This window comes from Pygocentrus nattereri, chromosome 19 (assembly GCF_015220715.1).
Source record: "Pygocentrus nattereri isolate fPygNat1 chromosome 19, fPygNat1.pri, whole genome shotgun sequence".
Lineage (NCBI taxonomy): Eukaryota > Metazoa > Chordata > Actinopteri > Characiformes > Serrasalmidae > Pygocentrus > Pygocentrus nattereri.
The window spans coordinates 37,004,635-37,021,514 of record NC_051229.1 but is presented as its reverse complement, the minus strand read 5'-3'; the positions used below and the strand labels follow the sequence as shown (position 1 = coordinate 37,021,514).

General features: G+C 41.7%; 1 protein-coding gene across 2 annotated transcripts; it reads right to left on the bottom strand.

Annotated features, from left to right (window-relative positions):
* Positions 1-9,132: 9,132 nt before the first annotated feature.
* On the bottom strand, positions 9,133-16,578 carry LOC108424021 (protein FAM124B). Of its 2 annotated transcripts, none has more exons than XM_017691762.2 (4): positions 16,204-16,578; positions 15,010-15,041; positions 14,071-14,907; positions 9,133-9,765 (listed from the first exon to the last, which is right to left on the bottom strand). In XM_017691762.2, the coding sequence occupies exons 3-4, from the start codon at positions 14,848-14,850 to the stop codon at positions 9,220-9,222; spliced, it is 1,326 nt and encodes a 441-aa protein (XP_017547251.2). In that variant the 5' UTR covers positions 14,851-14,907; positions 15,010-15,041; positions 16,204-16,578; the 3' UTR covers positions 9,133-9,219. The 2 variants fall into 2 exon arrangements, with proteins under 2 accessions (XP_017547251.2, XP_017547250.2); XM_017691761.2 differs by having other exon boundaries at positions 14,071-14,858.
* Positions 16,579-16,880: the final 302 nt, after the last annotated feature.

The window sequence follows — 16,880 nt, the reverse complement described above, 5'->3', positions numbered from 1 at the left end:
CTTGATTTTATTTGTTCAGACCTGATTATTAGATAATTAAAAACAGAAAACATGTGCAGGAGTCGTTTTCCCTGATGTGGTCAGACCTGGCATGTGACTGGCTAAATCCATTCCACTGTCACACAGTGTTGCTTCTAGGCAACAAACATATTGCTGCAAATTCTAATTTTAAAAAATCATAACGAATATTAAAACAAGAGTCTGAATGCACCCACAAAGATCAAACATCGTGCAATAGAGGGTTAAATATAGCACAATTTCCTAATCTAAAATATAAAAACGTTTGCTGAAACTTTTTCCAATATGTTAAAATCAGCAAATAAACAGTAATTGTAAATGTTGAAAGGTGCAGATTGTGGGTTTCTGTAGAGGACGTATTCACTTGTTTACACTTAGAAACTCAAATGAATGGAATTTGACCAGGGGTGCACAAACTTTTGTGAGTGTGCTGTGTGTGATGTGAGATTGCTGTGTGTGTGTGTGTGTGTGTGATGTGAGATTGCTGTGTGTGTGTGTGTGTGTGAGTGTGCTGTGTGTGATCTGTGTGTGATGTGTGTGTGATGTGAGTGTGCTGTGTGTGATCTGTGTGTGATCTGTGTGTGATGTGAGATTGCTGTGTGTGTGTGTGTGTGTGTGATGTGAGATTGCTGTGTGTGTGTGTGATGTGAGATTGCTGTGTGTGTGTGTGATGTGAGATTGCTGTGTGTGTGTGTGTGTGATGTGAGATTGCTGTGTGTGTGTGTGCTGTGAGATTGCTGTGTGTGAGTGTGCTGTGTGTGTGTGTGTGTGTGTGATGTGAGATTGCTGTGTGTGTGTGTGATGTGAGATTGCTGTGTGTGTGTGTGATGTGAGATTGCTGTGTGTGTGTGTGTGTGTGATGTGAGATTGCTGTGTGTGAGTGTGTGTGATGTGAGATTGCTGTGTGTGAGTGTGTGTGATGTGAGATTGCTGTGTGTGTGTGTGTGTGTGATGTGAGATTGCTGTGTGTGTGTGTGATGTGAGATTGCTGTGTGTGTGTGTGTGTGTGATGTGAGATTGCTGTGTGTGTGTGGTGTTTGTGTGTGTGTGTGTGTGTGTGTGTTTAGTTTTGGTAGTTTTTTGGTAGTTGTATTTAGTGTCGTTGCTGTTGTGCTGAAAGCCTTGTATCTCCATTTTTGTTTTTTTTTTATTTTGAAAACTCAGTTTACCCTTTAAGTTGTGTAAGTTTCGTTATGAACGGACATTCATGACTGTCTACACCTTCTTGGATAAAAGCTTTTTGTATTACCTTCCATTAGGAATGGTTTTTTTCCTTGTCCTGTAAAACTACCATTTTGGAAATAAGACTTTTTTTTCCGACGGCAACAATACAAAGTTTGTGTAACTCATTTAGACGGTCAGTCCTGTCAGACTCTGATTCGTCCTCATGTGTGCACCTTTAAATGTGGACGTGCAGATGTTACAATGCTGTTATGCTGTCTGAGGCTCCTTGTGCAGCTTATTCTTGTTACTCTCACATGGAGGAGGTCCTTTCCTGAACTGCTGAAGGAAACAGGTGGGCCTTGTTTGTAACGGAAAAATGGCGACCTCTGCTGGACATGATACGAAATGGATTCCATCTCCAAGGTGCTACTTTTAAAAGGGGAATTTCACAGATTTTTATAAAATTTCCGTAGAATTCAGTGGTTGAGATGTAAACAGAGTCATTCGGAGTGGTTTGGTGTCAGATGTTTGATTGTAGTTTGGTGGTGATGGGAACCAGACGTCGCCACGACTACAACACAGATATAGACGTTTTATATACTATCCAGAACAACCAGAGAACCTACACGAGTCTTCTGAGTTTTATATGGAATGCTGACGATGGTAAAAGTGAAAGATCTGAATTTTTTTAATCCAGTGAATGGACTTAAAAATGTTTCTCTAAAATTTTTTTACATCTAAACGACTGAATTATGCATAAATTTTTTGAAAACTTGGTGGGATTCCCCTTTAAAACGCTTGTGTTTTGTAGTAACAAAATTTAAAACCACATACAGTTTCTCACAAATACAAACTGACCACATTCTGCAGCCCTGAAAACCAAACAGCTGCAGTTTGACTGGATCAGTATTTGAATAGTCACACAGTTTGGAGCTGGACTGATGAAGGCGAAGGACGAGGGAGTAGAAGCTGAGAGATTAAAAAGACCAATAAAAGTTAAATGTGACGCACATCTTCAACTTCAAAATCACAAATCCCGAAGCTGAGAATCCTTCCAGATTTATTCAACTACACCACATACTGGTACAGCGTGTTTGGCCAAGCTGTGTTAATGTAATACATTATAGTTTAAGTACATTAACGATCTCACACTTCACAAACACTAAAGAACCCATACATTGTTTTTCAGCTCATTTTTAAATACATCATTTCAAGGTAATGTTTAGTGCTGTAAATCTAGAGAACCTTCATGTGTCTAAAATACTGAGGTAAGTTCTTCTAAAACGCAGGTCTATGATCTCTCAACAGACAAAACATCAAGTGGGCACTATTACTTCATACATACAGTCGAATGCAATAAGGTGAATGTCCAGTCTAAGAGGAAAATAACCATGTTCTACACAGAACACACTCAACCCTCTACTGCACGCATTATGGGAGCAATTAAAAACACACACACACACACATATGTTGTTGTTGGAACAAATACTTATGGTCCTATATATTCCATGTAAATTTCATGTTGAATGGACCAAAAGAAACGACCCAAAAGTACTTGGAAAAATGTCTGGTTCCATTGACTTACATTAAAAGTAGAGTGAGTTTTTTTTTCTCCCTTCTCCTGTAAAGTGAGCATTTTGGAGATACAAAGTTTTGTTCCAACAACAGTGATGTGTATGTATATATATATATATATATATATATATATATATATATATATATATATATATATATATATATTCAATTCACATTTCTTCCGTACAATTGCCCTTGATTTTATTTGTTCAGACCTGATTATTAGATAATTAAAAACAGAAAACATGTGCAGGAGTCGTTTTCCCTGATGTGGTCAGACCTGGCATGTGACTGGCTAAATCCATTCCACTGTCACACAGTGTTGCTTCTAGGCAACAAACATATTGCTGCAAATTCTAATTTTAAAAAATCATAACGAATATTAAAACAAGAGTCTGAATGCACCCACAAAGATCAAACATCGTGCAATAGAGGGTTAAATATAGCACAATTTCCTAATCTAAAATATAAAAACGTTTGCTGAAACTTTTTCCAATATGTTAAAATCAGCAAATAAACAGTAATTGTAAATGTTGAAAGGTGCAGATTGTGGGTTTCTGTAGAGGACGTATTCACTTGTTTACACTTAGAAACTCAAATGAATGGAATTTGACCAGGGGTGCACAAACTTTTGTGAGTGTGCTGTGTGTGATGTGAGATTGCTGTGTGTGTGTGTGTGTGTGTGATGTGAGATTGCTGTGTGTGTGTGTGTGTGTGAGTGTGCTGTGTGTGATCTGTGTGTGATGTGTGTGTGATGTGAGTGTGCTGTGTGTGATCTGTGTGTGATCTGTGTGTGATGTGAGATTGCTGTGTGTGTGTGTGTGTGTGTGATGTGAGATTGCTGTGTGTGTGTGTGATGTGAGATTGCTGTGTGTGTGTGTGATGTGAGATTGCTGTGTGTGTGTGTGTGTGATGTGAGATTGCTGTGTGTGTGTGTGCTGTGAGATTGCTGTGTGTGAGTGTGCTGTGTGTGTGTGTGTGTGTGTGATGTGAGATTGCTGTGTGTGTGTGTGATGTGAGATTGCTGTGTGTGTGTGTGATGTGAGATTGCTGTGTGTGTGTGTGTGTGTGATGTGAGATTGCTGTGTGTGAGTGTGTGTGATGTGAGATTGCTGTGTGTGAGTGTGTGTGATGTGAGATTGCTGTGTGTGTGTGTGTGTGTGATGTGAGATTGCTGTGTGTGTGTGTGATGTGAGATTGCTGTGTGTGTGTGTGTGTGTGATGTGAGATTGCTGTGTGTGTGTGGTGTTTGTGTGTGTGTGTGTGTGTGTGTGTTTAGTTTTGGTAGTTTTTTGGTAGTTGTATTTAGTGTCGTTGCTGTTGTGCTGAAAGCCTTGTATCTCCATTTTTGTTTTTTTTTTATTTTGAAAACTCAGTTTACCCTTTAAGTTGTGTAAGTTTCGTTATGAACGGACATTCATGACTGTCTACACCTTCTTGGATAAAAGCTTTTTGTATTACCTTCCATTAGGAATGGTTTTTTTCCTTGTCCTGTAAAACTACCATTTTGGAAATAAGACTTTTTTTTCCGACGGCAACAATACAAAGTTTGTGTAACTCATTTAGACGGTCAGTCCTGTCAGACTCTGATTCGTCCTCATGTGTGCACCTTTAAATGTGGACGTGCAGATGTTACAATGCTGTTATGCTGTCTGAGGCTCCTTGTGCAGCTTATTCTTGTTACTCTCACATGGAGGAGGTCCTTTCCTGAACTGCTGAAGGAAACAGGTGGGCCTTGTTTGTAACGGAAAAATGGCGACCTCTGCTGGACATGATACGAAATGGATTCCATCTCCAAGGTGCTACTTTTAAAAGGGGAATTTCACAGATTTTTATAAAATTTCCGTAGAATTCAGTGGTTGAGATGTAAACAGAGTCATTCGGAGTGGTTTGGTGTCAGATGTTTGATTGTAGTTTGGTGGTGATGGGAACCAGACGTCGCCACGACTACAACACAGATATAGACGTTTTATATACTATCCAGAACAACCAGAGAACCTACACGAGTCTTCTGAGTTTTATATGGAATGCTGACGATGGTAAAAGTGAAAGATCTGAATTTTTTTAATCCAGTGAATGGACTTAAAAATGTTTCTCTAAAATTTTTTTACATCTAAACGACTGAATTATGCATAAATTTTTTGAAAACTTGGTGGGATTCCCCTTTAAAACGCTTGTGTTTTGTAGTAACAAAATTTAAAACCACATACAGTTTCTCACAAATACAAACTGACCACATTCTGCAGCCCTGAAAACCAAACAGCTGCAGTTTGACTGGATCAGTATTTGAATAGTCACACAGTTTGGAGCTGGACTGATGAAGGCGAAGGACGAGGGAGTAGAAGCTGAGAGATTAAAAAGACCAATAAAAGTTAAATGTGACGCACATCTTCAACTTCAAAATCACAAATCCCGAAGCTGAGAATCCTTCCAGATTTATTCAACTACACCACATACTGGTACAGCGTGTTTGGCCAAGCTGTGTTAATGTAATACATTATAGTTTAAGTACATTAACGATCTCACACTTCACAAACACTAAAGAACCCATACATTGTTTTTCAGCTCATTTTTAAATACATCATTTCAAGGTAATGTTTAGTGCTGTAAATCTAGAGAACCTTCATGTGTCTAAAATACTGAGGTAAGTTCTTCTAAAACGCAGGTCTATGATCTCTCAACAGACAAAACATCAAGTGGGCACTATTACTTCATACATACAGTCGAATGCAATAAGGTGAATGTCCAGTCTAAGAGGAAAATAACCATGTTCTACACAGAACACACTCAACCCTCTACTGCACGCATTATGGGAGCAATTAAAAACACACACACACACACATATGCTGTTGTTGGAACAAATACTTATGGTCCTATATATTCCATGTAAATTTCATGTTGAATGGACCAAAAGAAACGACCCAAAAGTACTTGGAAAAATGTCTGGTTCCATTGACTTACATTAAAAGTAGAGTGAGTTTTTTTTTCTCCCTTCTCCTGTAAAGTGAGCATTTTGGAGATACAAAGTTTTGTTCCAACAACAGTGATGTGTATGTATATATATATATATATATATATATATATATATATATATATATATATATATATATATATATTCAATTCACATTTCTTCCGTACAATTGCCCTTGATTTTATTTGTTCAGACCTGATTATTAGATAATTAAAAACAGAAAACATGTGCAGGAGTCGTTTTCCCTGATGTGGTCAGACCTGGCATGTGACTGGCTAAATCCATTCCACTGTCACACAGTGTTGCTTCTAGGCAACAAACATATTGCTGCAAATTCTAATTTTAAAAAATCATAACGAATATTAAAACAAGAGTCTGAATGCACCCACAAAGATCAAACATCGTGCAATAGAGGGTTAAATATAGCACAATTTCCTAATCTAAAATATAAAAACGTTTGCTGAAACTTTTTCCAATATGTTAAAATCAGCAAATAAACAGTAATTGTAAATGTTGAAAGGTGCAGATTGTGGGTTTCTGTAGAGGACGTATTCACTTGTTTACACTTAGAAACTCAAATGAATGGAATTTGACCAGGGGTGCACAAACTTTTGCATAGGACTGTACAGTGCCTAAATACTGATTGTGTATGCTCAAATTTTAAATTACAAAAGAAATACTGTTTATTAAACGAGGTACATCAGACCGTTCAGAATAATAGTCCTGATTTTAGATCTGATTACATCATTTCAAGAATTTAAAGAACACTAGAACATTATAAAGTCCAAGAGCTGGTGGACACCTGCTCATCCTCTTCTGGGAAGGCTTTACACTAGATGATGAACATTGCTGTGAGGGTCTGACTGAGCATTAGTGAGGTCAGGTACTGACGTTCTATGGTCAGTTCTGGGTCACTCTAATTCATGCCAAAGGTACTGGATGGAGCTCCATCACTCCAGAGAATGCAGTTCCACTGCATTACACCCCGATGCTTTTATACCCCTCTAGCCCACGCTTGGCACTGGGCCTTGTGACCTTAGACTCATGTAACCTTCACGTGGAGAAATGAGGGATTATATTTCAGCCTCTTTGTTGGCAAAGCCATTACATCACGGTGTCCACAGAGCTGAATGTGTCGTCTTCCTTCTAGTGGAGTAAACCTGAAGTTGGTGATAGAACATTGATTTTGGAAGATTATTATTGATTATTATTAGTTAATAATAATAAAGCATTTTTTGGCCAAGGTAGAACTCTCTCTAAAGATAAACATTTTAAAAAAGAATGTGTATATTGGTTTACTGTCTAATAATATTAATAATTGTGCCAAATTACACAAATTGAATATATAAAATTTGGCTTTCTTAAGACACACAAATCCAACCTGAGCCACTTTCATAAGTGGTCCTAGATCGGATACGTATCCGATTCGTAGCCATGTGACCTGAATGTGATGCTCAGATCGGAATTCATGTGCTTTAATTCCACTGCGCCTGCGCCATCATTCAGCGTTACCATGGCAACAGCGGCGAACAGACGTGAAAGCCTGTAAATGGTGGAAAAGCAGCTCATCTCACCTTTTTCTCCAATGTCTGGCTCTAATAATGAAGCTGAGAGCTGATCAGAGTTAATGATCTTCTCAGTGAAGCTCGTTCTGCTCGTTAGTTTGTGCTGATGATGCAGTGATTCAGTCACGTGACGTTACTGAGTAGGATGTGGTCATAAGGGTCATTTCAGGACGCCGGTTCGTCACATTAATGACAGATTTGAATCACTGACTTAAACGAACGTGAGCCATCGTGCCGAGAGATCGGATTTGAGCAATGAGGCTTGTATGTGACCAGATCTGACCATACAGCTCAGATTTGTCACTTGCAAGGCTGAAAAATACTGAAGTGATCCTACTGCATTCCTGTGTTTTATAACTATATAATTTGGGAGACTTGTACCTTGGCTTCTTTGTAGAATTTGTCAATCACGAAAACTAGGCATAAAAACTTGGTGTAAAGTGGGCAGGGAGGGCCCGGGGTTTATGTTATGCTTGTTCAAATGATTTAAAGATCGATTAGAATTTCTCAGGGTTGTGATTTTTGGGGTTTATGTTGTTTGAGTTTGAAGTTCTATTAGAGAACCAAATCAACCCATAGAACCTGCAGAATTAGAACTTTGTAGAACCATTTACAACAAACAAAATATCAAAAATCTAAGTGAATCTTGACCTCAGAACAGAGAACTGTGCCAAAATTTGGAAATATGTGCCCAGTGTCTGATGCTGATTGGTGCAAACATTAAGATATTAACATGAACATAAAGCACATTTTCAGGCACTGCTTATTTTTGTTATCTTGAAAAATATATGTTAAACGTCCATTACTCCCCACAGGACACAGGTCAGCAAATTTAGCAAATTTACTACTTGGGTTTACTGGCCAGCATTAATGTTACTTTAATCTAAAAACATACTATATACATAAGTAGGTTTAAATGCAACTACTTCTTACCTTTCACTCAATTATACGTCACTTATAAGTTGCACTTAGGCCCAGTCCCATTTCTTCTTTTTACTCCTACCCCTTGTTTTCGAGTGTCACCCTAACCCCTTGGAACGGAGTTACAAAAGTAGTGGTTGAAATCTTGCCCTACGAAATGGGACCCTCAAATAAACAAAAAAAAAACAAACAAAAACAAACAAAAACATTAACAGCTCATTCTCTGAAGGCGACCCGGCCCGACTTCAGTTATACGAGAGAAGCGAAATGTTCGACAACCTCGCTGCTTCGCTTAAGTTACCTTTAGGGCATCATATGCTTTCAAAGAGGGGATATAAGACCACTGATTAATTGGTGATACGAAGCCAAAGTTGGCTATTCACCAGGTACTTGTTTGAATTTTTTCTGTTCCACCTTAAATGGTGCAGCAGTTACATTCTGGCACTTCAGGCGTCAGAACTGCTGGACTATTTAAGGTGGAATGGGTAGGTTAGCTAGCTAGCTACTGAAACATAAGCATACTAGTAGCGAATTTTTATGCATTAAACAGAGAAAACAACTATAATACACTGAAACGACATTAAGTAAGATAAAACAGTGGTTATCGGAATTTTTTAACAGAGAAAATTCTCGTATTTGTGGGTTTCAGTGGCCACTTTTGGTCACTTGGTTCAGCCATCTTGCTGGTTTTTCTTTTTTTGTCATAACTCTCTGATTGGAGCCTCTGAAAAACTTCAGTTTTCAGGGCCATGTAGTCCTAACACTTCGCCCCACCCCTCCATCTCACCAACAACTGGGACACCGTAACCCTAGACGTGAAATAGAGAGCTAGGAGCTCAGTGGTAGGGGCGAGGGGTGAAATGGGATTAGGCCTTTGTCTACAAATCAGATTGAAGAATCATCTTTGTTGCCCGGCTGTGTGATCAAAGACTTTTAATGATGTCGTGAATCGTTTCCTAAAGAGGTCTGAAACAGACACACGTATTTTCTACATTCGGAATTCGGTCAGATGAAGAACTCGTCCACTTGTTCTGCAGGCTCCAGAGGCTGTGCTGCCGGCTCTGGCGGACTCCTCGGTGCCTCTGCCAGGCCGTGCTGCAGGTCCCTGGCCAGCGTCTCCAGAGCCGATGCCCCTACAGCGGCAGGTCTCTGAACCTGGGGGCTGACGGCTCGCCCCGTATCCACGTTGGTCTCCGGCTCCTCCTCTTCCTCCGGTTCCTCCAGGAGAAGGCGGGTGATGGAGGGGTTGACGGACAGGGCGGCGGGGCTGCTGCGCTGGGAGGAATAGCAGGAACTCCCTGGAGGGGTGCTGCAGGCGCTGCCCGATCCCAGACTCTCTCCTCCTAGTCTCTGGACTCCAGGGCAGCAGTCTGAAGGCAGCTTGGTCAGAGCGCGTTCCTTCAGCTGGGACAGCTTGCTGAAGGAGCCGGGAATGGCCGAGTGGAGCTGGGTGGGCACCGGGCACTTCAGCAGCGATCGCGGCGGCAGGCTGGGGCAGCTGAGGGGGAAGGCTGAGGTGAAGAGTCTTGGCGGCTGCGCTGCTCCTTTAACCTGCAAAAGAGAGGTGAGCGTTAACCCTTTAAACAGTGAGAGCGACAGACAGAGGTGAGGGTAGCAGCCCATGCTCCAGTAAAAAACCCTGTTAATTCAGACAAATAAAGACTTTTCGCTACTCAGAAGGTCAAGAAAAGTACTCAGATACTGAGAGCGGCAGTGGAACTTCTTGGTCTCTACCATGTCGGTCAGTACAGGAATGGCCTTTCTTCACTTTTTGGTCTAAAGTAAAATGCTGAAGCTCCAAAGTGAGAGCAACAGTTAAGCAGGAGCTCAACTAACACAACCAAATGAAATTTAACCCTCAAAAAAGAAAAATTATTCATATTAAGTCAAAATCCATCATGACTTTACTTAAAGGTCAAAACCATATCTTAAAACTACCCTCAAGCACCTTAAAACACAGACATTAGTCAGTGAATTCATAACCATTTCACGTAGTAACTACCTGTGAGGGAGCTTTCAGAGGTGGACGTCTGGTTCCCATCACTGGTCCTGTATATTTTGTCATCTTTTTATTAAAAGCCGTCTGTACGGAGCGTAAACTGAACATAAATGTAATTTGTTAAGTAATGTAAATTGAATGTACAGTCAGCCAATCGGAGTAGGTCTGTAATAGTACTGGGTCAGTCACTGGTACTTACAGTTAGTGTGAATATCTAGCTGAAATTATTTCCCCTCTAGCTGAAATTTTTTCTCCTCTAGCTGATTTTTTTCTCCTCTAGCTGAATTCAGTTCTCCTCTAGCTGAATTCAGTTCTCCTCTAGCTGATTTCAGTTCTCCTCTAGCTGATTTCAGTTCTCCTCTAGCTGAATTCAGTTCTCCTCTAGCTGATTTCAGTTCTCCTCTAGCTGATTTCAGTTCTCCTCTAGCTGATTTCAGTTCTCCTCTAGCTGAATTCAGTTCTCCTCTAGCTGAATTCAGTTCTCCTCTAGCTGAATTCAGTTCTCCTCTAGCTGATTTCAGTTCTCCTCTAGCTGAATTCAGTTCTCCTCTAGCTGAATTCAGTTCTCCTCTAGCTGATTTCAGTTCTCCTCTAGCTGATTTCAGTTCTCCTCTAGCTGAATTCAGTTCTCCTCTAGCTGAATTCAGTTCTCCTCTAGCTGAATTCAGTTCTCCTCTAGCTGAATTCAGTTCTCCTCTAGCTGAATTCAGTTCTCCTCTAGCTGAATTCAGTTCTCCTCTAGCTGAATTCAGTTCTCCTCTAGCTGATTTCAGTTCTCCTCTAGCTGATTTCAGTTCTCCTCTAGCGGTCAGAAATGGGCCTTCAAATGAACAATCTCTTCTCCGTTTTATTGCGCCTTCCTGTTTAAATATCTCAGCTATACGTGAGGCATCGCACATGTGGAGGATCTTCTCACTTGACAGCTTTGCTTTACGGGAGGCAAAAAGAAATTATATGAAAAATCTAAGCATGTGCTAAACTCATTTCCACTGGCATTCAAACTTTCATTTGACTAAAAACCAGTGGAGCAAATGTGTATATTTACTCCCCTCAAATAAAAGTGGGGGTGCACACGCTCCACTGCTCTGGCGCCTGCGATTAACAATATAACAGTCACTTTTTTTTGCAGTGACCATAAAGGGTTAAACATGTGTGTCTTCTTAAAATCAAAGGAAAAAAGCAGCCATGAATCTTATTATTACACTTGAAGTTCACTTTAGATGAGCTTTTAGTAAATCAGGGTTCGGGTGTCTGGAGCAAAACTAAAAACTCATTAATAGAACCTCCCAGTGGTCGAGGTCTGCGGCAAGAATCCGTCCTGAAATGCACTTTCATACATTTTTCATGCTTTCTGCAGAGTCTCGGGTTCTATGGTGGTCTGCGAGTTGGTGCATTTCCAGAGAATCTTCCCCCCGCTTTTTCCATCCTGGAACTCTTTGATGAGACAGAATGGAGGGGAATCGACGTTCATCCCAGCAGACCCGCTGCAGCCCGCTGAGTAATTACAGCTTGTTGTCCAACCTTCTGGGTCTTCTCAGCCACTCAGGATCGCTCTTGGCAGCTCAGCCCGGCACGAAAAACCACAGCGGCCTCGGTCTGGTGAGCCGTTCACCATAAACCCCCACTACCCACAAGACTGCGTATTTACATCTGAGTGGAGAGGCTGTTTGGGGTTCTGCTCGCATCCTTTCAACATGATGGTTTTATGTTCGCAAAAACAAGTCGGTGGGCCAAACAGGCCTTTGAGGCAGATTCTGGGGGCACTAAGAGCGATGATGACTGGAACAGTATGTGATGATATACAAACATTTATAGGCGGTTCAGTTCAGTCTAGTAGCGTGACATTCAACGGAATCATCAGAGTAGCTTTCAACACTGTAATTATCTTTGTGAAGTAACGGATGAAAAGTAGATGTAATGAATCAAATATACAAAAACTAAAACACTTACAGCACAAGGTACACCAGCCAGCTCTGTGAGCCCTTGGGACCCAGAGACGGTAGCTCGTTTCTAGTCAACCTAACTTCACAACGGTTTAAGATACAAACATGATCCACCTTTCAGGACATTCAGCAGACCCGCCCCTAACAAGCAAGCATGACATCATCGAGCTGTGACGTCAGCATCACTGAGTAATTTTTGTCGGAAAATCACCCAAAATCCTGATATTGTTGCTCTGCTGTTTGGCCTTCATAGTCCAACAAAGGGTTAAAACAGTGACATGATTCACACATCAGATCACTCATCAGACTCCGCCTCATCATCCATCTGTGACCGTCCATCAGCCAGAGATCCCGCTCTAAAATCACCCAAACCCCACTCACTACTGTTATACTACATCTCTGCCTTTAGCCTCATATATTAAACAAAGGGCTTTCAGTTTACATTGATTTTGAGTATTAAAAGTATCTGATATTAAATATGCAGCTCAGTTTGTAATTAAAAATGAAGCCTGTCTTGCTGTGAATCAGAGTTTTAGAACTGAGCCTGAAACCAAGAGGACAGGAAACCAATAAAAACACGTCCACCTTAAGCTGTTTATTTTTACTCATAATAACCAACAGAATGAATCGCCATCAAAATGATTGCACCTTTGGCTCAGAGACACTCCAGACTGACCATTTCTGAAAAGGTTTCTGAGGTGCAACTTGTTTTCAAGACCTCTATAATTAAAAACATACAAAATTTAGCAGGCGCTGGGTAAATTTTTGATCAGAAATGACCCAAATTCATAAAGATGTCAAATGAATTACGTCGAACGTCGAACCATGGCATATCCTAGCAGCCCAGGGTCTCATGACAATAACAACATATGGCATGTGTGACTGTCACAGGTAAATATTTTATAACTGCAATTGTAATTGACCCAGAAAAATGCCCCAAATTTTATGTTTCGGTGGGTTAGCTGATATACAAATAATATGCTGTAATATGAGGTGTTTTTCACAGTATTTTGACTGTATAAAGACTGGGTTAGTTAGGGGAGATAAAGTTAGCTATTCACCTGACTGATTTCATTAAAACCATCTTCTTGTTTCTAGACTCACGGTCCACTTTATCAGCTCCACTGACCGTATAGAAGCACTTTGTAGTTCTACAGTTACAGACTGTAGTCCATCTGTTTCTCTGATACTCTGTTACCCTGTTCTTCAGTGGTCAGGACCCGCATGGACCCTCACAGAGCAGGTACTGTTTGGGTGGTGGATCATTCACAGCACTGCAGCAACACTGACGTGGTGGTGGTGTGTTAGTGTGTGTTGTGCTGGTCTGAGCAGATCAGACACAGCAGTGCTGCTGGAGTTTTTAAAAAACCTCAGTGTCACTGCTGGACTGAGAACAGTCCACCAACCAATCATATCCAGCCAACAGCGTCCTGTGGGCAGCATCCTGTGACCACTGATGAAAGACCAGAGGATGACCAACACAAACTGCGCAGCAGCAGATGAGCTGTCGTCTATTTAACTTACTTGTAGACATTTTTTAAATGCTTTAAGTAATTTTATCTTGTGAAAGTGTCTTGTTCCATTGGCAGATCATTTTACTTGTTTTAAGCATCATTTCTGGAAATAAGCAAAATTTTCAACATTATTTTTTGAAACAGATAAAATGACTTAAAACAAGTGAAAATATGCAGAAACAGGTTGAATAATCTTATAACGTTCTTCCAACAATCTCATAACGAGAAATATTAGATTTATTAACTACGTTTATGACGATTTCACTTGATATCATTCTTTGCAATGTAAAACTGGTTTTATTCACCTTCTGTTTCTTGTGAAAAGGTGCCTATTGATCTCGCTCCCTGGCCTGATAAGAGCTTTCAGTGAGCTTTCTGGATGGAAATTCCCAAAGCTTACCTGAAAGAGGATCTTGTTGCCATCCAGGTCCTCAGTCTGCCAGCGGGTGGTGCTGATTGGCGAGCAGGGGTTGGGCAGAAGAGGAACCAGTTGCCCAATCTCGCCCACCCTGAACTGCAGCACGGCGGAGTGGCACGGCTCCACCCTGACCCCGGGCGAGAGCTGTTTGAGGGCGAGCTGCAGACTGAGCCCCCTCTCGGTCAGCAGGGTGAACCAGCAGAACCCGGCCTTCTGCTCCTCAGCCCGCATCCGCAGCACCGTCTCGTAGAGCCGCACGGCGTCCTCAAAGTTGTCGTAGCTGCTGTGCAGCGTCAGCCGTACCACCTCCCCTCCGCAGTGCACCGGCCGCACCCCCCACACCGGCATGCCCGCGCCCAAGCTGTAGAAGTCCCGGCTGGGCAGCAGGTAGGGCCGCAGCAGGGCGTTGGAGGGCGAGCTGGCAGAGCTGATATGGACGCCCTGCCCTGCCCTGCTCCCGCAGCTCTCCGTGTGGTGGTACTGCCACGGCGGACACTGGAGGAAATCCAAAACCCGGAGGATCCGCTCCTCTCCGTATGACTCGTGCAGGAAGAGGGTGACTGCCAACGACGGGTAGCCGGCCACAGGCGGCAGGGTGTAGTCACGCACCGGACAGGCGCGCTCGGACACGTGGAAGAGGCGCAGGCCTGGGCACACCCACTTGAGGAGGCGGTCCAGGGTGTGCTGCAGGAGGAGAGAGTCTCCAGGGTTGGCCAGCAGGTGCATGGTGACCAGCGGGGGCTCCTGACCCAAGCCTGCCATGAGGTCAGCTAATCACAAAGAGGCAGAGGCGGGGAAGGGGGAGGATTATAGAAAGCGCTGAAAGCATAAAAACAAGTTGTGGCTTCAAGCTGATTACTGCAATATACACATGACTGACATGCATAATCCAATTTAAAAATGAGCAGAAACTGTACTTACCGCTACTGCCGGACATTTTGCTGCAGTCCGATCTACACACACACACACACACACGTTATTCAACAATAATCTATACAGTGTGGATTAAACTGTTATGAACAGAAAGTGATGGTTTATTCACTATTCACACTGAAATCACAAGCAATTATGAGCAATGGTTATTGAATAATAATAATCCTTGAAGAAGAATAATTTGGGGACTGCGTTTAAATATAATTTTTTTCATAAATTCATTCAGCTTTCTCAAATATTGTGGAACTATTTACAGCTCTTTCCATGACTGAAAACGGATTGTTATGTTTTTGGCTTAAATGTTTTTGGCTTAACATTATCAAAATATTCTAACAACAAATAGCAACAACGCTGGTTTAATATTATTGAAAATGGTGATGCCAAACCATTACATAATAATGTATAACATTAAAGTTTACTGCAGTGGAACACATGACCCAATGTTGGCTTAAAGGGCAATTCCACCGATTTAGCAAAGTTTCTGCTAAATTCACATAAATGAGATGTAAAATCGAGTACTTTGCTGTGAAACGGTTTTAGACACTCGGACATGTTTACAGTGGTGGTGATGGGGAAACGGGAATCTCTGGGTCTTTACCTGATGGTGAAATATTGGTAAGTATGGAAAAAAATGCCATTTCATGTAATAATAACTTGCTGAAAGGGAGCTTTTATAGGTGGACGTCTGTCTCTGTACGTTTCTCTAAAACGCAGCATTCCACACCTATCAAACCCCTCTGAATGACTTTGTTTACATCCATTAAATTGGGCAAAAATTCTGAAAAATCGGTGGAGTGTCCCTTTAATTTTGTGTGCGGGCTCTGTGAAGAACTTTGTTATCGCGTATAAACCGTTTAAACCCTCCCTTTCTTCCTTTTCTTCTACAGAATGTCCGCTTTTTGCCGTATAAATCATTAAACGCTGCTGAAAAGCGCATCTTGTGCTAATTCAGAGTTTATCCACTTCTCTCACAGCTCCTCCGTCGTCCTCTTGGATACCACAAACAAAGTGACCGAGCGGCTCTCGGTAGCATTTGCATGCTAAAGCTAACTTTCCCGTTCCACCTTAAGTGCTGCAACGGTTCCGTTCTGGCGACTCAGGCGCCAGAATGTAACCGCTGCGGCTTTTTAAGGTGGAACGGAGAAAATCCAAAAATGAAGCTAATTTCAGCTTCGTACTCACCCTGCAGTCTCCGCTCCAGAGTCAGTGGTCTCATCATCCCCTCTGTGGTGGAACAGATACGGTTTTCGCAGCATTATTCCACCATTTATCCCAGTTTTAAATCCTTTTTAAGTGACACACGAACTTTCCATCGCGGAATGTTAACATTAGCCGAACGGTCTCAGTTGTCCGCTCTTCATTGTGTGTGTTTTTGTCGCGTAATGAGCCCTAATAGGCTTCAGTTTAGAGGCGCTTTTACAGCTATCGCCCAAAAATATGGATATAATCTCTCATAAGCGTCTCTAACAGCCTGCGTGATGCAGCAGCTCCAAAAAATGAAGTTTTCCAGCTGGATGGGGAAAGGGTACCCCCAGTCTCTCAAACTGGGAATTACAATGCAGGCAGATGGCTGAGACAAAAGGGCAGCAGACTGGATTTTAATAGATTTTAAAGTACAAGTGGGGTGACATGACCTGAGGTACTATTTATCTGACGAGATTTAGACACTGTCTGTTAGATTAAACCCTCCCCCGCACGCAAGCACAGGGGCCATCACATTAAAGGAGAATTCCACCAATTTTTCCAAATTTCTGCAACTTCAGTGTTTGAGATGTAAGCGGACTCAACCAGGGTGGTTTGGTGTGATATGCTTGGTTGTAGAGACTCATTTACAGTGGTGGTGATAGGAACCAGGGTTT